Here is a 22055-nt window from a genome sequence, read left to right as displayed (position 1 = left end):
TAATTTTCATTTATTCCAAAATAATTCTCCGTAATTTTTCATCCAACTTCGAGAATTTTTTATTTCTGCACAAAAAACAACAACATGGTAGTTCTGCTGAAAACAACGTCAGTCCAAGTTAGTTTCACTCAAATCATGCAAATTGGGGGGCAAAACAAGAGCAAACATGTTTGGAAAAGTATATACGATGGAGACATACCAGTCTCCTCCTCTTTTCACGCCCACCTGCACATCCAGCTTTGTATGATCGCCCGGGTTCACTCTATCCCCCCCGTGAATTTCCACTCCCTTATTCCCTCCACCGTCTCCTCCCTTCTTCCCCCCTATGTGAACGGGTTCATAATGCACGGCCTCGAGAGCTGAGCCGCGTCCTGCATTTGGGTCACCACCTATCAGCCCCACTACAACTTTTCCACTCCCCTCCTCCTTCCCCATGCCTCCCTTCTATTTTGTAAATTTATTGCCTCTTGTCTCCCTTCCATACATGAGTTCCCGTCTGCTCCCTTGTTAAAATCTATTTTTTTCTACTTAGCACTCTCCGAGACATTTTGTCATCCACCTGCAGATAGCTTAAGGGGGCTCGTCACTTCCTTTTCCTCTCCCTTCTTTCCCGCTCCCTCTTGTTCCTTTTGCGAATTGATCCAGAATGCCAGCTCTGACTATCACCGCCTCCACCATGCATTGTCCTTAATGCCGAAACTTCCAGATCGTCTTGCTATGGCCCACTATTGCTGCTCCATGAATCCCTTTCCATACCCCCACTCCCTCTCCCCACCATTGGGCATTTTAGCTACCTGATGTATTGAGCCTTCGCCCCTTTCTTCAATTTGAACCCATAGCTTCCACTAGTGTGCCCAATAATACCACATTTGTAACAAAAGGTTGGCAAAAATTCATACTCAAAGCGTCACTAATCCTCTCCCCCTCCTTCTTTCCTCCCTTACTTTCCCTATTCTGCTTATCATCTTTCTTGAGATCCAGCTTTAGTCCTCTCATTAATGGTTCATCCATTCTTATCCGCACCTTAATTCTCATTAACTGACCAACTACCATCCCATCTTCTCCTACGTCCACTTCCATCACCTCTCCAATCTCATTCCCAATGGCCTCCGCGGTCTGTCTACTCATTAGTCCTAGGGGTATATTAAACAACCTCATGACATATAGGAATGGTGTCGAATTCATATCCCTCGATCCGTTTGCGGACGTCAAAATCTTCCATCACCAATGCATCATTATTGAACAAACACGATCCCTCCTCCAAGGCCTCCCTCTTCCCCGAACTATGGAATGTGAACAGAAATATGTTATCACTGAGACCCTTAAAGTCCACCCGCGCACCGGGCACCAAGCTTGTCCCAACGCCGCAACAATTCCGTCCGCAAATGTTGGCTTCTCGGAGAGTAGTTTGCTGAGTGCTTGCGGTTCCACCGCTCCTCCATTTCCTCCTCCGGTCCATCCAATCTTGACTCTTTTCTTCTTCGCCTTCGACAATTTGAGTTTCTTCATCAGCCCCTCCACCCTGTCCATGCACGCCATCTTCCTTGTTACCCCCAATCACCTGTCTAGGAAAGAATATGTGTATTACGACTGTACGCCCTAGATCGTACAAAAGAATTTATGGTGACTAGGGTTTGTGGATGTGGAGTCTAAAACTAGCGGAACTAGCGAATGGATCGCCAACTCTCATAACTCACACGATCCCGAGGACCGCAGTTGGCGCGTCTAGAAACATCAATCTCCAGCGGCAGTTGGATCTCCGGTGAAGAAACCCTAGGGCGCGGATGGAGTCGTCCAAGAAATCGCTACAAAACCAACCGCCACGCAAGAGACGAAAACAAAACCGCTTAGATTCTGGCGCTTCGAGAGAAGGAGGGATTGTTGGTTGTCTAGCGTCTCCTACTTGGCTCTTCCAAGTAAGAGAATTCACAGCGGTACACGCTGCTGGGTTGTAAAATGAGAATCTGACTGATGCCCGAATCAAATGGGCTAGCTGATGAATATAGACACTAAAAAAAAACCTAATCCACCAGCCTGCTTTTCTCGCCCCGAGCGCGGCCTGCTTCTCCTCACCCAGCTCCGCCGCCGGCGCCACCCGCCACCGACCTCTCTTCACCTAGCGCCGCCGCCCGTCGCCGGTCCCCCCCCCCGCAGCAACCCCGGCACCGCGACCCGCCTCTCCTCACCCAGCGCCGCCGCCCATCGCCGGCCTCCCCCTCTCCAGCAACCCCCCCCCCCCCCCCACCAGCTCATCCCGCCTCTCCTCCGCCTCTTCAGCAACCCCTCCACCATCTCATCACGCCTCTCCTCACCCCCTGCAGCTACTGCCACCCGTCGCCGCCTCGTCGCGCCCTGCATCTCTCCGCACCGTCCATCTCACGGCGCTCTTCATCTCGCCGCTCCCCTAATGCCCTGCATCCGCCTCGGTGCTCCCTGTCCACCTGAAGCTCACCTCTGCATCCCCTCCTGAAGTTTTGCTTTTCCCATGGTGAGTGAAACAAGTTTTTTACAAGATTGCTTGAATTATCTTCCGACTGATGCCAGAGCCGCTAAATAATGTGCAACATCTCATTTTTTTTCCTCTGGAAATGATATCCAGCATATATAGTTAGGTAGATAGATTCTCATGGTGAAAGGTACATTGTGAAGCTTATGCCACTACATGCTCAATACTGCCTGTTATTTTGCACTATTCTTAATTAGAGTATTTGTTACTATGAAGAAAGAAAAAAGATGCTGTAGAAAATGACATGATTGCAGTCAAGAATTAGTAGTCAGGAGTCATCTGCAATTAGAACTAACTGGCTACTGCACTGCTTTTAGAAGATGTCCCTTTTTGTTCATGATAGATTTTAATCTTTTTGGAAACCTGGTGGTGTTTGTACTATTGACCAGCATTGCTGACGTGTATGCACTTTCACACATTGCTGAGTTGTATGCAATTTCACCCTTTAGGCCTAACTAAGGCAAGAAGAGAAGTTGTGCACTAAACTTTGCAGTGAGATAAAATTGCAGCTGAACAAGTATGGGCATGCCAACCATTATAGTGGGACACGCATGCAAGGCGCAACTGGATTGCCAAAACTGACTTAAACAGACTTATAGCCCTAGGTAAAATGACTTTTTTTCGCTCTCCTCCGTCTCTTCCTCCTCCCCTCCCTCTTCCTCTCCAATCTCTAGTAGACTCTTCACACAGTACACGCATATGCACTGCACACCAAAACTACCTCTAATTCTCAGCCTCTCATCTCTTCGATTCAATCTGACCCCCTGTAATCCCAAATTAAGCCGCACAGTACAGTTACCAATTCCCTTCGGCTCCGTTCCGCGAGCAAACCCTCACAAATTTGCTGCTTCTGATTGATCGCGTGGTCGGGTAGGGTTTGGGTTGTGGCGTCGGGTTGGGCTGGTGTTGTCGTGAGGATTGGTTCGGGTTTTTCTGAGTTTGGTGTACTCCGCATGCGGCGGACTGGACGAGGCGGGACGGCTGGTCAGGCTTGGACCTATGGGCAGCACCGGTGAGCCCTATCGGAAGCGGCGTCTCTCTGACTCCTTTGTATCTCCCGCCAAGCGCCCAGCGCTTCCGCCTTCCTCCGGCGACAAGAAGGTATACGCCTCATTCGAAGTCTCTAAGTAGTTCACTATGTTAAGGTAGGCAACTGTGTGATGACTTTTACTTCAACTGTTTTGATCGTGCATCAGGTAATCCAGGTCAACGACCTTGCCAGGGTAGTTCATGAATCTATAGGAGCTTCTGAAATCTCAATAACAGTTATTACCTCACAAAAAGAGTCATTTTATCTAGAGCTACATGTCTGTTTAAGCCGGTTTTGGCAATCCAGTTGCGCCTTGCATGCGTGTCCCACTATAACATTTTGCATGTCCATACTTTTTCAGCCGAATTTTAGCTCACTGTAAAGTTTGATGCACAACTTCTCCTTTTGCCTTAGTTAGACCTAATTGTCTTGTTGTTAGATATACACCTCATTTAGAGTCTTTAGGCAATCCGCTATTGTTCACAACAAGAAGGTACACTCCTCATTTCAAGTTGTCAAGTAGTTCACGCTTGCTTGCCATAGGCTGGTTTGTAAAGGCTTGCTACTTTAATTTTATTTGTATCCTTTATTAGGTAGCTGAGTTCAGCGACATTGCCAGATTAGTTCAGGAGCTTATCAGATCACAATATAAGTTCTTTTACCTTTGGCATATCCGGTTTTACCGGATTGGCCAGCCTGCTTGCGTGCAGGATTTACCTTGGAGCGTTGCATGTGCAGTGTACTGACATACGCATGAATGGTTGTCAAATCTGCATTTGTCCAATTGTAACTTTATCTAACTGCAAAGTGTACTGTACAACTTTACATGTTGTCTCCCTTAGTTAGACCTAAAAAGTGTTGCTGAAATTGTTCAGGGCATGATTGGTGTTATATAGTAAAAGCCATGTCGCCAGGACATTAGGTAGCTGGGGTCGGCGACATTGCCAGGTTAGTTCAGGAGCTTCTCAGATCGCAATATAAGTTATTTTACCTTGGGCATATCCGGTTTTACTGGATTAGCCAGCCTGCTTGCATTCAGGGTTTACCTTGGAGCGTTGCATGGGCAGCCTACTGATATATGCATGAACAGTTGTCAAATCTGCATTTGTCAATCGTAACTTTATCTCGCTGCAAAGTGTACTGTACAACTTTACATGTTGCCTCCCTTAGTTAGACCTAAAAAGTCTTGCTGAAATTGTTCAAGACATGGTTGGTGTTATATATATATGGTAAAAGCCGTGTCGCCATGGAAGCAAATCTAGCATGCATTTAGAGAGATGATTGAGGATACAATAACATGTACCTTTGCAAAAAATTGGATATAAATTGCTGCTTGCATTTTAAATATAGCTCTATTTGGTGTATGTTGTCATGTTGCATAAGGATGCACAAAACAGATATACGATCATTAATGCACTTCTATTATTTGCCATACTTTCTTCTGCAGATTTTGTTCTTGCATCGTTCATTACAGCAGTATTGCCAAGCCATGCTCATAAACCGGATTTCCTTTTTGTGCTTTTTCTACACTGCAATTTTCATTAATTCTTCTCTATATTTTTATATTTGGTGTTAACTTGTAACTTTCTTCCTGGTTGGCAGCTTGATTTCGCTGTACTTAAATACAGAAACCAAAAGCTTTCAGAACAGCTAGCAGTCCATAAGTTTGAGTACCATGCCCTTGAGGGTAAATTTGATGATCTCAAGCAGAAACAGAAGGCTCACCACGAGACCCAAGATCTAGCTAACAAGTCTTGGGAGCATGTAAGCTAAAACCAACCTTGTTGTTACTGCAAAATACCACAAGTCTTCCTTTTCTTTACGGTAAATGCTATACTTGAACAGCTTGTGAGAGATTTGAAGGCTATTTCTGCTTGCAAAAGTGGATTTCAAAATCCTTCCTGCAGTGCAGGTCCTAGCAATGTGTCTACAGGTATGACTTTCTTCTTACCTGAATTGATTTGATTGTCATGTATAAAAAGTTGTAATGGAAGCAGTATATGTGTCTTCTCCACTCTTGTTAGGATCTGCATGAAGGTTTTTTTCTTTTTTGCAATCTATGAAGCTTGCACTTTATTGTATTTGATTTATTTTGGTGGTTGTGAAATATTCTAAACTTAGATATTGTGCCAAATATTACAAGATTTAGTTTCCAATTTCCTATTCAGATGGCGCATGCATCCCAAAAGACAAGGACTTCCTTAGCAGACTTGTCGAGACAGGTGCCACAGAAAGTTCAGGTTGCCATTTGGAAAACCATGTACACTCGTCAAGTACTGATGTGCTGCAGAATATATTGTTCTCATCAAATGCTTCATGGCATGCAAATAAGAAGTCGCTGTTAGATCTCTTTGCTGCATTACCTGAAAATGGTTTGTTCTTCACATTTCCTTGGTAATATTTTTTTATTAATTACAGCTAAAGGACTGAAAATTCCATACCCCTTTGGTAAAGTTACCTTACTTTGTTTCTTCACTGCAGAGCGTAGTAGGGAACTGCGAACTACTGGTACTGAGTTGTCACTACAGCTTAATGATGCCATACAAGAACTTAGTGATCTCCACTTGAAGCACAGGCGGTTAACAGAGAAGCACCACGAAGAGAGATATTTAAACACTCGAAGCAAAGCCGAACAGAAACGCCTTAAAGGTATCTTTGCTTAAACACGAGATGCTTTACATACGTAGATGTGGCTACATACGACAGATTGTTAATGTCTTATTATATATATTATTTTGACATCTTTCATACCTGCCAATACCCTTCTGATATGCCGCCGCACCATGCCTTTCCATCAAATCTATCAATATCTAACCACCCACTCTCCTTAAATCCCTTCCCACCAACAATCCCTCGACGTGTTCCTACCACCACAACCTTCTTCACTTGTCTGCTGTTCTTGCCTCACGTAAGTTGCTACCGCTTCCTACCTCTGGTCAGACATTGACAATAGGAAGGTTTAGAGAGGATGAATGGAGATGAGAGGGAAGAGAGGGGTCGAGAGAGGATATATAATAGACAGGAGAGAGTTGGAGAGAGATCAGAAGGAATGGAGAGATCTCAGCTGGATTGGGACAAAGAGGCGACTGGAAAAGAGATGTGGATATGCGAGAGAGGCAGAGCCGGGGGTTCCCTCAATGAAAGCACACTGCATGCTGGACTGAGCCAGGATGAGATATACTGGCTAGGTAGGAATGTTTATTTTGTTCTGCTAAGATTTCTGTACTTACGCAACAATAAACGCTGATCCTTGTTTTTGAGGATTAATCGGATCACTTCAACCGTATTGCATTGCATCTAGACCAACCTGGTCACACAGTGGCCCATCAGACTGATTAGACGTGAGGAACTATTCAGACAATGTTTGCACACTATATATGTTCCTATGATGCTATTTGCAACTAATGTTAAGGATCGTCAAATCGACTTTACTGAGATGTTTTTAACTTTTCAAGAGGAGCTGGCAAGTGCTGTTGCTGAGTTGGAAGAAAGCAACCACAAATTGGCAGTCCTCAAAGCACAGGGAGACCCTACACATGGAACTCCAATCTTATTTCCAACTTTAGGAAATAAAAGCTTGCCTGAGGATAATGTCAGAGACAAACAAAAGGAATTGCAGGATCTAGAGGCATGTCACAAGGAGTTTACGGTAAATATTAAGTTTTTTTTAACTTCCAGTGTTGCCTATGTTTGCCTGAACCTAATGTAGCTTGCTCTGTTATTTGGATCAGGATCTGATTTCACAACGTTTGGTGGAAATAAGGAGACTTCATGAAGATAGAATTGAAATTTTGAACAAGTTGTCTACCTTCCAGGTTTGCACGCGGCTTGTTTAGGTGTGCCAATACCAAGTGAAGTAACGCTGTTCCACATTTTTTAGTGTTGTTCCAGGGTTGATATGTAGTACTAGTTTTTCCACCCGTGCTTTGCTGCAGCTTTTTTGGATTTGCTTTCCTACCAAGTACCAACACTAACGAATGTAACCCTAGATTATCTGTAGTCTCCAGGGGGTGACATACAGATGTTCGAAAAGAGATATTTTTTCGTGAAATCTATATTTTTGATTTTCCATCCTCTCAACTAAAAGATGCCTAATCAAGCATCGTTTAATTACTTTATCTGAGGTTAATATTTTATTTGAGTTTGATCTATTGGCTACTATTTCAATGATAACATGGCTTAATTGAGATTCCACGTTGGAGTCAATCTTAGAGTAAAGAAAGATGTGTTTCATAAAATATTCTTGCATGCCTCACCTTTGTAATTTATTATTTATGACCAGAACACTTTGATGGATTTTAAGAGCATTTCTTCTTCAAAAGCTTTCCAAGTTCTGAAGGATCAACTCCAAAAGTCACAAGCAGAGTTGGACCACTGCCGAACGCTATTAGAGAAATTACAGGTGGTTACTGCTCAGCATAATTTACATGTCATGTAGCAAAGAGCCTCAGCTATGTATGTTATGTTTGGCTAAGCTTCTGCTTGCCTTTTCAGGTTAATAAGGATAAATTGATATGGCAAGAAAGGGAAGTTAATGTAAAAGTTGATCTGTCTGGAATTCCTCATAGGGTATCTCTGAATTGTGAGTCAAGCATTGCAGTTTTAAAACAGAATCGGGAGAAAGTAGTTGATGAAAAGAATATGCTTGCGCTGAAACTTGAAAAATCTTCGAGAGAACCTGGTATGATGATTCTGATTTGACTTTGCTAACAACATTGAGTTATTCTCTTCTGGCCATGTCCAAATATAAATAAGTAAACACTTTCAATGTTCAGGTCGGAACCAAATCATATCAGAATTTAAAGCGCTGGTGTCATCACTGCCAGGAGAAATGGGTGCTATGCAAACTGAATTATCCAAGTGCAAGGATGATGCTTCAGAATTGCATTCTTTGCGAGCCGAAGTTCACTCTGTTTCTGATATTCTGGCTAGAAAGGTAAATTTCTTTATACGGTCTTGTTGAAGAAGTTTATGAGTGTTTTGTGACTGTTTCAGTTCAATTTAAGCTATTCATTTTGTGCTTTACAGGAGCACACTATCAACGAATCATTATGTAGGTCTGCTGATGCTGGATCTGAGACAAGGGATCTACGATCCAGGGTACCGATATTAAAAAATTGCTGATTTAACTAGAATTTTTTTTGGATTCCATTGTCTTCACCAGCCATCAGGCGATGGCTTGTTTAGGTAGTTTCTTTAATTTCCATTCATGTTGTTTTTATGAATTCTTAAACCATTGAATTCACATGCTGTGTAGGTTTGTGAACTAAGGCAAATGAATTGCGAGTTGAAGCTCTTTGTGGAAATGTATAAACGCGATTCTACTGATTCAAGGTGGTTTTATTACAGCAGAAATCTTTCATGAAACTACTTCTAAAATTTATCGTATTCCACTATGTTTGTTCTCCATTAGTCTAGAGATCAGATCATCCGAAAATAATGTATTGAGCTTTTAAACGTTGTTTAGTACGTACGTACCAAATTCAGTAGTCCTACTAAAACAAACTTCTACTGTTCTGATGTCCACCCCTTATTGTTTTGTGACAGAGATTTGCTGGAGTCCAAAGATAGAGAATATTGTGAATGGGCTCATGTCCATAGCCTCAAATCTTCTCTTGATGAGAGTAGGCTAGAACAGCGTGTTAAGGCAGCCATTGAAGCTGAAGCAATGTCTCAGCAGAGACTAGCAAGTGGTGAATCTGAGATTGCTGAATTAAGGGGGAAGATGGAGAGTGCCAGAAGGTACATTTTATTTATACTTTTCCGATGTAGTTTCTCTACTGGATATTTGGAATCTCTACACTTCGCTGTGATATGCCATCACATGTGTTGAAGTAGGCAGAAGCTGGATACGTCATCTATTTTTACTGGTGAAAAAGGTGCTTACTGGTGAATTTCCTGTGCGTTACAGGGATATTGGTAGTTTATCTGAATTATTGAAATCAAAACATGAAGAAGGTGAAGCGTACCTGTCAGAGATTGAGGTATGTTTCATCTCTACATCTTCGTAAAAATACAGAAAATCAGCATTCTAGAAATGCTTATTTTTGACATTTCAGAGTATTGGGCAAGCATATGAAGATATACAAACACAAAATCAACAATTGCTACAGCAAATTATCGAGAGAGATGACCACAATACAAAGGTAATTTTATGGACTCAGTTGCTGTTCTGTGTTCATGTTGATGTATCCTTGTCTTCAACATTAATTAGTGTAATCTTAAAACCACCTACTTATGTTCACGATGACTTCGGTTTCACTTAAAGCTTGTTTTTTACTTCAGTTCCCATAACTACATGCCAACAGTAACTTAAATATGCAACTAGAAGGTTTAGATTGCCACCATGATCTTATCCAGGTTTTCATGTCGGTAATGGTAATTTTGTCGTGATACCCACCAGAGCATTATAATCTCCTGACATCAGATTAACAAAAAACGTAGAGCTGGAGCATCATATTTTTCTTTCGAGCATGGCAGATTAACCCCCTGGTTTTTTTGTTGAAACCAAAGACATATTGGTACTAGACTTCAACAGAATTCTGTTTTGAGCATGGATAATTACTCAAGTTGTGCTCTACATGCCAGATGATTTGTAACACAAATTAGCAGACTTTCAAGACACATAACCAAATAGCAGGCTTCAAGTTCCCTTCTGCGAGTATCAACTTAGGCTTGATTTCATGAGCACACACGACCACTTACAAGCTGAATACAAGCTCTCTGGCCTAGTCCACTAACTCCTTTGTGTTTACAAAACTGGACTAACCAAACCTTTTGTTTTGGTTCAGCATGGTTTTTTCTGGTTTGGTTTTTCCGTTTGGTATAGATATGCACCGCCCTAATGCCAACCATGTGGACCCTGTGTGTGTGTGTGGCAGAATTAGTGTGGCATCCTTCCTCTCTGCTTTTTGAACCAGGACAACACAATAAACATCTTGTATCCTTGTCAATGCCTGAAGGCCATTGACCCCGCCCTAACCAAAGCTATCAGCATCACTACTTGAGTTGATGGCCTTGCCGTGAATCACCATGCTCACCTTTCTTCTGCTTGAAAATTTAGGACATTGCCTGCCTCTCCATCTGTGTAGCCTACCCTTCTCCATGCCGCTTCCTTCTGATCTGCAGCAGCTGTAAGGGAGAAGACGCGCTAAGATGGCATCCAAAGCATTCCCATACTGCTTGGAGAGGAAGACAGACAAGAAAGAGAAGGGGATAGAGGAGGGAGGAAGATGGGAGAAAAGAGGAGATGCAAACGATATATATACTTTGAGCCAATAACCAGTGGCACCCAGACAGTTCCAGACCACTTCGGAAGTGGGTTTTGATCCAGACTGAGATAAATCTAGGTGGCTGGAGAAATAGAAGGCAATATGAGGGGGTTGACTGAGAGTCTGAGACAAGGCCGTGAGTCCAATACAATTTGCTATTTTCTATATCTACTTCTATGGAACTGATCCTTCCTGTGCCAATCGTCTTTTATGGAAGTAACATGCCAATGCTGCCACTGTGGGATTAGTGCTGATCTCTTGTTGATGTGACAAACTGGTATGGTAATAGATGGATAACACAAGCAAAGGTCAATGATGACTCTTGATTTGGTCGTGCAGGGAGCAGAAACTGGCATACTTTGCGCAAAAGCACAAGAATCTGTTCCATTTTCTTTGGCAACATTATCTTCCATGTCATTTTGTTGCCAGCTAGTCAGTTGTACTATTCTGCAACATAATATTTTATCATTTTATTTCTACTGACTGGTCCAAGCATCGTTCTTAACACCTACTGGCATGATGGTCTGTCTAAATGGTGAACACATGCTCAAGTTGGATGGAGCAATATCTTTAAAATAAGTATAATGTTTTTGTTGTGGTCAGTCTGCCTACATTCCCATCTTCTGTTCAGCAACAAATGACAGCTACGGTTATACAGCAGAGAGAAGGTGTGGTGCTACATACTGAAGCTGTGTAGAAAACTTCAAATTAGTAATGTGTGCGCATATTTGGCTGATTAATCAACATAGCTTTCATAAGAAAAATCAACCATGGTCATTCTAGAGTCATGTTTATCTTTATTTGTCAGAGATAGAAGTATAAGAATCTTTTTGAACAGTGACCTGTATTGCACCATCTTATGTTTACATGTTACTACAGATCTTTATGGAAGGTGTTAAGGTGAAACATGCACAGGATAATTTGCATTTAGAGGTATTCAACCTGAGCAGGAATTTACGGCAGGCAAAGAGCTTGATGGATCTCTACAAAGATAAAGTTGCCCAGTTAGACGACAAGGTAAATTTTAACGCATAAAAGGGAGAACATCATATTTTAGGGAGTGCTGAACACATGTTTTTCCTTGCCCATTTGCAGTTAAAAGTTTGGTCAGAGCAGATAGGGAGACTTTCAGAGGATGGACGGCGACATTCTGTATCTTCAGGCAATTCTCAACGAAAGCTGGTGGATGTACAGGGAGAGGCTCAACAATTGAGACAGTCAATGGACGAAGTACAAGCCAAGGTCGGGAGGAATCGACTAGAAGTTGCTGGGTTGCTTGTAGAACTAGAGAAGGATAGGTAATTGTTTACAGAGATTTATTCTCTCCATACTCCATATGACTTCCAGAGTTCTTCGTGTCACAAGTTGAATGATGTTTTCCAGGTTTAGTAAGAGGAGAATTGAGGATGACTTGGAATCGATGTCAAGGAAAGCTAGTTCTCTTAGAGTGAAGACAGAAGCCTCGTCGTTGTTGGAAAAGGTTCGTCAGGAGGTCAATGAGTACAGGGGAATATTGAAGTGTGGTGTCTGCAGCGACCGACAGAAAGAGGTGAATAGTGCTGCCTTCATTTCCTATAACCTTGGTCACCATATCAAGTCTGACAACCCGTTCTTCGGTGCCGTTTAGGTCGTGATCACCAAGTGCTACCATCTTTTCTGCAATGACTGTATACAGAAGTTACTTCGAAACCGCCAGCGAAGATGTCCTTCCTGTGGATTAAGCTTTGGGGCCAATGATGTGAAGCCGATTTATATATGATGCTGTAGTGGGGTCATCTTGGACAAGTGACTGAAGTGCCGCCCGCTTGGTTCAGTCGAAAATGTAGCTTATCTTGCCAAATCTCTGCAAAGAGGACCCATAGCATACTTTAGGTTGCAGGCACAATGCCCGTGGCTTGTGCTATGCCAGTGTGGCTTGCCGCTCCGTTGTAAAGTTTGTAATTTTCTTGTTGAAATAGCTGGTAGTCTTAGTTTGCATATACATTTTATTATTCTATTTGACATGTCAAGGAAGAGGAGTTGGGGATTGCAAAAACATTGCATATATTGTATGCTTGGAAAAACTAAGGTGCATATACATATGCACCTTTCTCTCGCCATACCTCGGCATCCCAATGGGATTTCCCCCTTGGCCTTGTTTGGTTAGCACTGCCTCGTCTGGGATTGGGGTCGAAACTCGGTTGAATAATCCCTTCAATCCTTGTCAGCTTTACAAACCTGGCTGGTTTTACTCCCTGGCATATCCCGTCTCAAGCCGCCGGGTTCTACCTGGGTAAAATCCTCTCCCCCATCTTGTGAATTCTACCCGTGCGACAGACAGAATTGTTACACCAAAAGAAAAACCGAGTCACTTCTCCTGACCCTCGTACTTGCAAATATGAGGCTATGGTGGCTCCGGTGGGAGAGACGGAGGCAGCACAACGGTTCGGAGAAGATGGCGGCTTGTCGCTTCCTCGGATGTGTACATGGTCGGGAATTTCTATGGTTTTTGATGCAGATATCAACACCTAAGCAGAGATTAATTTTTGCACAGAGGGCAAAGATTTAATTTGTTGCTGCAGATAGCAGTTTGACTCTTGTCTGAATTATAGTGTACCAGTCAGCCTAAGCTTTGCTTAGCTGTGTTGGAGATGTGTTGTTGTTCTGGGCCTCGGCCAAAAACAAAGAAATTGCTACAGGTTTGGCGGTTAGAAATGGACTAAATATGTTTCATTGCCCATTGCTACTTGCAAGTTGCCCTAGACAAAATCAGAGCTCCAAAATGCATTTGAAAGAAAACTAAATCATAGTAGGAGCAATTACCACCTGTTGTAGGTAATTGATCCTACTATGCACACTATTTCGTACATAGTGATGTACCATGATGCTGATTCTTCTAATGTTTATTTTGTGTGAACTTAACTACCTGGATTTTGTTCATTTATGTAACTTCTAATATTTCACATTAATGTTACACCCACATCACGTTTAACATAAAACTGTATTAATTTCCTCTAGTATGACTGTATGAGACACATTGTGAGTTGGCTTATCGCGGAGGGTCTCTGCTTGATACTAGGCCGGATACTCCGCTATTTTGCTTGGCGTCTGGCGACGGATGCCCTTCCAACTTGGAAGAACAAAAATAAAATTGGTCTGGAACTGGTTAGTGTGAAAGATCGTGGATGTCGCCTAGAGGGGGTGTGAATAGGCGCTTTAAAATAATTACGGTTTAGGCTTGAACAAATGCAGAATAAACCTAACGGTTAATTTGACAAGCACAAAAACTAAAACAACTAGGCTCACCTATGTGCACCAACAACTTACGCTAAGCAAGATAAACAACTATGTGATAGCAAGATATATAACATGAAACACTATTGCTATCACAAAGTAAAGTGCATAAGTAAAAGGGCTCGGGTAAGAGATAACCGAGGCACGCGGAGACGACGATGTATCCCGAAGTTCACACCCTTGCGGATGCTAATGTCCGTTTGGAGCGGTGTGGAGGCACAATGCTCCCCAAGAAGCCACTAGGGCCACCGTAATCTCCTCACGCCCTCGCACAATGCAAGATGTCGTGATTCCACTAAGGGACCCTTGAGGGCGGTCACCGAACCCGTACAAATGGCAACCCTTGGGGGCGGTCACCGAACCCGTACACTTTGGCAACCCTTGAGGGCGGTCACCGGTACCCGTCAAATTGCTCGGGGCGATCTCCACAACCTAATTGGAGACCCCGACGCTTGTCCGGAGCTTTACACCACAATGATTGAGCTCCGAACACCACCAACCGTCTAGGGCGCCCAAGCACCCAAGAGGAACAAGCTCAAGGGTACCAAGCACCCAAGAGTAATAAGCTTCTCAACTTGTAACTTCCACGTATCACGTGGAGAACTCAAACCGATGCACCAAATACAATTGCAAGGGCACACGGAGTGCCCAAGTCCTTCTCTCTCAAATCCCACCGAAGCAACTAATGCTAGGGAGGAAGATGAGCGGAAGAACAAGAAGAGAACACAAAGAACTCCAAGATCTAGATCCAAAGGGTTCCCCTCACATAGAGGAGAAAGTGACTGGTGAAAATGTGGATCTAGATCTCCCCTCTCTTTTCCCCCAAAAACTAGCAAGAATCCATGGAGGGATTGAGAGTTAGCAAGCTCGAAGAAGGTCAACATGTTGGGGAACGTAGTAATTTAAAAAAAATCCTACGCACACACAGGATCATGGTGATGCATAGCAACGAGAGGGGGAGTGTTGTCCACGTACCCTCGTAGACCGAAAGCGGAAGCGTTAGCACAACGCGGTTGATGTAGTCGTACGTCTTCACGATCCGACCGATCCAAGTACCGAACGTACGGCACCTCCGAGTTCAGCACACGTTCAGCTCGATGACGTCCTGCGAACTCCGATCCAGCAGAGCTTCACGGGAGAGTTCCGTCAGCACGACGGCGTGGTGACGGTGATGATGATGCTATGGACGCAGGGCTTCGCCTAAGCACCGCTATGATATGATCGAGGCGGAATATGGTGGAGGTGGCACCGCACATGGCTAAGAGATCAAGAGATGAATTGTTGTGTCTAGAGGTGCCCCCCTGCCCCCGTATATAAAGGACCAGGAGGGAGGAGGCGGCCGACCAGGGGAGGGCGCGCCAGGGAGGAGTCCTACTCCCACCGGGAGTAGGACTCCCTCTTTTCCTAGTTGGAGTAGGAGGGGGAAAGGAAGGGAAGGAGAGAGGGGGAAGGAAAGGGGGCGCCCCCCCTCCTTGTCCAATTCAGACTAGAGGGGGAGGGGGCGCGCGGCCAGCCCTAGCCGCCCCTCCTCTTCTCCACTAAGGCCCATCTTGGCCCATTAAACTCCCCGGGGGGTTCCGGTAACCCCCCGGTACTCCGGTATATGTCTGAAACTCCCTGAAACCATTCCGGTGTCCGAACATAGTCGTCCAATATATCGATCTTTACGTCTCGACCATTTCGAGACTCCTCGTCATGTCCGTGATCACATCCGGGACTCCAAACAACCTTTGGTGCATCAAAACACAAAAAACTCATAATACAATCGTCACCGAAACTTTAAGCGTGCGGACCCTACGGGTTCGAGAACAATGTAGACATGACCGAGACACGTCTCCGGTCAATAACCAATAGCGGAACCTGGATGCTCATATTGGCTCCTACATATTCTACGAAGATCTTTATCGGTCAAACCGCATAACAACATACGTTGTTCCCTTTGTCATCGGTATGTTACTTGCCCGAGATTTGATCGTCGGTATCTCAATACCTAGTTCAATCTCGTTACCTAGTTCAACCACCTGTGTGCAAAGCACGTCGGTAGAACCAGTCTCGCGTAAGCGTACGCGTAATGTCGGTCCGGGCCGCTTCATCCAACAATACCGCCGAACCAAAGTATAACATGCTGGTAAGCAGTATGACTTATATCGCCCACAACTCACTTGTGTTCTACTCGTGCATATAACATCAACGCATAAAACCTGGCTCGGATGCCACTGTTGGGGAACGTAGTAATTTCAAACAATTTCCTACGCACACACAGGATCATGGTGATGCATAGCAACGAGAGGGGAGAGTGTTGTCCACGTACCCTCATAGACCGAAAGCGGAAACGTTAGCAAAACGCGGTTGATGTAGTCGTACGTCTTCACGATCCGACCGATCAAGTACCGAACGCACGGCACCTCCGAGTTTAGCACACGTTCAGCCCGATGACGTCCCTCGAACTCCGATCCAGCCGAGTGTTGAGGGAGAGTTTCGTCAGCGCGACGGCGAGGTGACGATGATGATGTTTTACCAATGCAGGGCTTCGCCTAAGCACCGCTACAGTATTATCGAGGTGGACTATGGTGGAGGGGGGCACCGCACACAGCTAAAAGATCAAACGATCAATTGTTCTGTCTATAGGGTGCCTCCTGCCCCCGTATATAAAGGAGCAAGGGGGGAGGTGCGGCCGGCCAGGAGGGGCGCGCCAGGTGGAGTCCTACTCCCACCGGGAGTAGGACTCCCTCCCTTTTCCTAGTTGGATTAGGAGTGGAGGGGGAAAGAGGAGGGAGAGAGGAAGGAAAGGGGGGGCGGCGCCCCCCTCTCCTTGTCCTATTCGGACTAGGGGGAAGGGGCGCGCGGCCCTGCCCTGGCCGCCTCTCCTCTTCTCCACAAAAGCCCACTATGGCCCATTAAGCCCCCAGGGGGTTCCGGTAACCCCTCGGTACTCCGGTAAAATCCCGATTTCACCCGAAACACTTCCGATATCCAAATATAGGCTTCCAATATATCAATCTTCATGTCTCGACCATTTCGAGACTCCTCGTCATGTCCGTGATCACATCCGGGACTCCGAACAACCTTCGGTACGTCAAAACATATAAACTCATAATATAATTGTCATCGAAACGTTAAGCGTGCGGACCCTACGGGTTCGAGAACTATGTAGACATGACCGAGACATGTCTCCGGTCAATAACCAATAGCGGAACCTGGATGCTCATATTGGCTCCCACATATTCTACGAAGATCTTTATCGGTCAGACCGCATAACAACATACATTGTTCCCTTTGTCATCGGTATGTTACTTGCCCGAGATTCGATCGTCGGTATCTCAATACCTAGTTCAATCTCGTTACCGGCAAGTCTCTTTACTCGTTCCGTAATACATCATCCCGCAACTAACTCATTAGTTGCAATGCTTGCAAGGCTTAAGTGATGTGCATTACCGAGTGGGCCCAGAGATACCTCTCCGACAATCGGAGTGACAAATCCTAATCTCGAAATACGCCAACCCAACAAGTACCTTCGGAGACACCTGTAGAGCACCTTTATAATCACCCAGTTACGTTGTGACGTTTGGTAGCACACAAAGTGTTCCTCCGGTAAACGGGAGTTGCATAATCTCATAGTCATAGGAACATGTATAAGTCATGAAGAAAGCAATAGCAACATACTAAACGATCGAGTGCTAAGCTAACGGAATGGGTCAAGTCAATCACATCATTCTCCTAATGATGTGACCCCGTTAATCAAATGACAACCCATGTCAATGGCTAGGAAACATAACCATCTTTGATTAATGAGCTAGTCAAGTAGAGGCATACTAGTGACACTCTGTTTGTCTATGTATTCACACAAGTATTACGTTTCCGGTTAATACAATTCTAGCATGAATAATAAACATTTATCATGATATAAGGAAATAAATAATAACTTTATTATTGCCTCTAGGGCATATTTCCTTCACTTTTCAGGTATTTCAGGATGTTCTTGACCGATGTCCAGTGATCCACTCCTGGATTACTTTGGTACCTCCCTCCTAAACTTATAGCAAGGCACACATCAGGTCTGGTACACAGCATTGCATACATGATAGAGCCTATGGCTGAAGCATAGGGAACATCTTTCATTTTCTCTCTATCTTCTGAAGTGGTCGGGCAATGAGTCTTACTCAACTTCACACCTTGTAACACAGGCAAGAACCCTTTCTTTGGTTGATCCATTTTGAACTTCTTCAAAACTTTGTCAAGGTATGTGCTTTGTGAAAGTCCAATTAAGCGCCTTGATCTATGTCTATACATCTTGATGCCCAATATGTAAGCAGCTTCACCGAGGTCCTTCATTGAAAAACTCTTATTCAAGTATCCTTTTATGCTATCCAGAAATTCTATATCATTTCCAATCAACAATATGTCATCCACATATAAGATTAGAAATGCTACAGAGCTCCCACTCACTTTCTTGTAAATACAGGCTTCTCCAAAAGTCTGTATAAAACCATATGCTTTGATCACACTATCAAAGCGTTTATTCCAACTCCAAGAGGCTTGCACCAGTCCATAAATGGATCGCTGGAGCTTGCACACTTTGTTAGCTCCCTTTGGATCGATAAAACCTTCAGGTTGCATCATATACAACTCTTCTTCCAGAAATCCATTCAGGAATGCAGTCTTTACATCCATTTGCCAAATTTCATAATCATAAAATGCGGCAATTGCTAACATGATTCAGACGGACTTAGGCATCGCTACGGGTGAGAAGGTCTCATCGTAGTCAATCCCTTGAACTTGTCGAAAACCTTTCGCAACAAGTCGAGCTTTATAGACAGTAACATTACCGTCAGCGTCTGTCTTCTTCTTGAAGATCCATTTATTCTCAATTGCTTGCCAATCATCGGGCAAGTCAACCAAAGTCCACACTTTGTTCTCATACATGGATCCCATCTCAGATTTCATGGCCTCAAGCCATTTTGCGGAATCTGGGCTCACCATTGCTTCTTCATAGTTCGTAGGTTCATCATGGTCTAGTAACATGATCTCCAGAACAGGATTACCGTACCACTCTGGTGCGGATCTCACTCTGGTTGACCTGCGAAGTTCGGTAGTAACTTGATCTGAAGCTTGATGATCATCATCATTAGCTTCCTCACTAATAGGTGTAGGTGTCACAGGAACCGATTTCTGTGATGAACTACTTTCCAATAAGGAGCAGGTACAGTTACCTCATCAAGTTCTACTTTCCTCCCACTCACTTCTTTCGAGAGAAACTCCTTCTCTAGAAAGGATCCATTTTTAGCAATGAATGTTTTGCCTTCGGATCTGTGATAGAAGGTGTACCCAACAGTTTCCTTTGGGTATCTTATGAAGATACATTTCTTCGATTTGGGTTCGAGCTTATCAGGTTGAAGCTTTTTCACATAAGCATCGCAGCCCCAAACTTTAAGAAACGACAACTTTGGTTTCTTGCCAAACCACAGTTCATAAGGTGTCGTCTCAACGGATTTTGATGGTGCCCTATTTAACGTGAATGCAGCTGTCTCTAGAGCATAACCCCAAAACAATAGCGGTAAATTAGTAAGAGACATCATAGATCGCACCATATCTAGTAAAGTATGATTACGATGTTCAGACACACCATTACGCTGTGGTGTTCCGGGTGGCGTGAGTTGCGAAACTATTCCGCATTGTTTCAAATGTAGACCAAACTCGTAACTCAAATATTCTCCTCCACGATCAGATCGTAGAAACTTTATTTTCTTGTTATGATGATTTTCAACTTCACTCTGAAATTCTTTGAACTTTTCAAATGTTTCAGACTTATGTTTCATTAAGTAGATATACCCATATCTGCTTAAATCATCTGTGAAGGTGAGAAAATAACGATACCCGCCGCGAGCCTCAACATTCATTGGACCACATACATCAGTATGTATGATCTCCAACAAATCAGTTGCTCGCTCCATAGTTACGGAGAACGGCGTTTTAGTCATCTTGCCCATGAGGCACGGTTCGCAAGTACCAAGTGATTCATAATCAAGTGATTCCAAAAGTCCATCAGTATGGAGTTTCTTCATGCGCTTTACACCAATATGACCCAAACGGCAGTGCCACAAATAAGTTGCACTATCATTATCAACTCTGCATCTTTTGGCTTCAACATTATGAATATGTGTATCACTACTTTCGAGATTCAACAAAAATAGACCACTCTTCAAGGGTGCATGACCATAAAAGATATTACTCATATAAATAGAACAACCATTATTCTCATATTTAAATGAATAACCGTCTCGCATCAAACAAGATCCAGATGTAATGTTCATGCTCAACGCTGGCACCAAATAGCAATTATTCAGGTCTAAAACTAATCCCGAAGGCAGATGTAGAGGTAGCGTGCCGACGGTGATCACATTGACTTTGGAACCACTTCCCACACGCATCGTCACCTCATCCTTAGCCAGTCTTCGCTTAATCCGTAGTCCCTGTTTCGAGTTGCAAATATTAGCAACAGAACCAGTATCAAATACCCAGGTGCTACTGCGAGCTCTGGTAAGGTACACATCAATAACATGTATATCACATATACCTTTGTTCACCTTGCCATCCTTCTTATCCGCCAAATACTTGGGGCACTTCCGCTTCCAGTGACCAGTCTGCTTGCAGTAGAAGCACTCAGTCTCAGGCTTAGGTCCAGAATTGGGTTTCTTCTCTTGAGCAGCAACTTGTTTGCTGTTCTTCTTGAAGTTCCCCTTCTTCTTCCCTTTACCCTTTTTCTTGAAACTGGTGGTCTTATTGACCATCAACACTTGATGCTCCTTCTTGATTTCTACCTCCGTAGCATTTAGCATTGCGAAGAGCTCGGGAATTGTCTTATCCATCCCTTGCATATTATAGTTCACCACGAAGCTCTTGTAGCTTGGTGGCAGTGATTGAAGAATTCTGTCAATGACACTATCATCCGGAAGATTAACTCCCAGTTGAATCAGGTGATTGTTATACCCAGACATTTTGAGTATATGTTCACTGACAGAACTATTCTCCTTCATCTTGCAGCTGTAGAACTTATTGGAGACTTCATATCTCTCAATCCAGGCATTTGCTTGAAATATTAACTTCAACTTCTGGAACATCTCATATGCTCCATGACGTTCAAAACGTCGTTAAAGTCCCGGTTCTAAGCCGTAAAGCATGGCACACTGAACTATCGAGTAGTCATCAGCTTTGCTCTGCCAGACGTTCTTAACGTCGTCAGTTGCATCTGCAGCAGGCCTGGCACCCAGCGGTGCTTTCAGGACGTAATTCTTCTGTGCAGCAATGATGATAATCCTCAAGTTACGGACCCAGTCCGTGTAATTGCTACCATCATCTCTCAACTTTGCTTTCTCAAGGAACGCATTAAAATTTAACGGAACAACAACACGGGCCATCTATCTACAAACAACATAGACACGCAAAATACTATCAGGTACTAAGTTCATGATAAATTTAAGTTCAATTAATCATATTATTTAAGAACTCCCACTTAGATAGATATCTCTTTGATCATCTAAGTGATCACGTGATCCAAATCAACTAAACCATGTCCGATCATCACATGAAATGGAGTAGTTTTCAATGGTGAACATCACTATGTTGATCATATCTACTATATGATTCACGCTCGACCTTTCGGTCTCAGTGTTCCGAGGCCATATGTGCATATGCTAGGCTCGTCAAGTTTAACCCGAGTATTCTGCGTGTGCAAAACTGGCTTGCACCCATTGTAGATGAACGTACAGCTTATCACACCCGATCATCACGTGGTATCTCGGCACGACGAACTTTGGCAACGGTGCATACTCAGGGAGAACACTTTTATCTTGAAATTTAGTGAGAGATCATCTTATAATGCTACCGTCAATCAAAGCAGAATAAGATGCATAAAGGATAAACATCGCATGCAATCAATATAAGTGATATGATATGGCCATCATCATCTTGTGCTTGT

The 22055-nt window shown here is 43.7% G+C and overlaps 1 protein-coding gene across 5 annotated transcripts; it reads left to right on the top strand.

Moving 5' to 3' along the window:
• The first annotated feature begins 2233 nt into the window (after positions 1–2233).
• LOC123079802 (E3 ubiquitin-protein ligase BRE1-like 1) lies at positions 2234–12842 on the top strand. 5 transcript variants are annotated; one of them, XM_044502610.1, is made up of 19 exons: positions 2234–2488; positions 5139–5300; positions 5382–5469; positions 5705–5908; positions 6018–6185; positions 6992–7185; positions 7268–7351; positions 7819–7938; positions 8031–8217; positions 8312–8472; positions 8565–8636; positions 8794–8870; positions 9084–9278; positions 9448–9520; positions 9596–9682; positions 11687–11824; positions 11903–12105; positions 12191–12356; positions 12435–12842. In XM_044502610.1, the coding sequence occupies exons 1-19, from the start codon at positions 2486–2488 to the stop codon at positions 12564–12566; spliced, it is 2514 nt and encodes an 837-aa protein (XP_044358545.1). In that variant the 5' UTR covers positions 2234–2485; the 3' UTR covers positions 12567–12842. The 5 variants fall into 5 exon arrangements, 4 of the variants coding, with proteins under 4 accessions (XP_044358545.1, XP_044358544.1, XP_044358548.1 ...); XM_044502609.1 differs by lacking the exon at positions 2234–2488 and adding an exon at positions 2574–3607; XR_006438112.1 differs by lacking the exons at positions 2234–2488; positions 12191–12356; positions 12435–12842 and adding exons at positions 2558–3607; positions 10600–11475 and having other exon boundaries at positions 11903–12022.
• The last annotated feature ends 9213 nt before the right edge of the window (positions 12843–22055 follow it).

The sequence above is a fragment of the Triticum aestivum genome, chromosome 3D (assembly GCF_018294505.1).
Source record: "Triticum aestivum cultivar Chinese Spring chromosome 3D, IWGSC CS RefSeq v2.1, whole genome shotgun sequence".
NCBI lineage: Eukaryota > Viridiplantae > Streptophyta > Magnoliopsida > Poales > Poaceae > Triticum > Triticum aestivum.
This window is presented reverse-complemented; position numbering and strand designations above follow the sequence as displayed.

Coding starts and splice junctions, on each gene's coding strand:
- LOC123079802 (XM_044502609.1), top strand. CDS start 3,506: ATGGGCAGCACCGGTGAGCCCTATCGGAAGCGGCGTCTCTCTGACTCC. Junction 6,186..6,991: donor CGAACAGAAACGCCTTAAAG/GTATCTTTGCTT, acceptor TAACTTTTCAAG/AGGAGCTGGCAAGTGCTGTT. Junction 8,473..8,564: donor CTGATATTCTGGCTAGAAAG/GTAAATTTCTTT, acceptor TGTGCTTTACAG/GAGCACACTATCAACGAATC.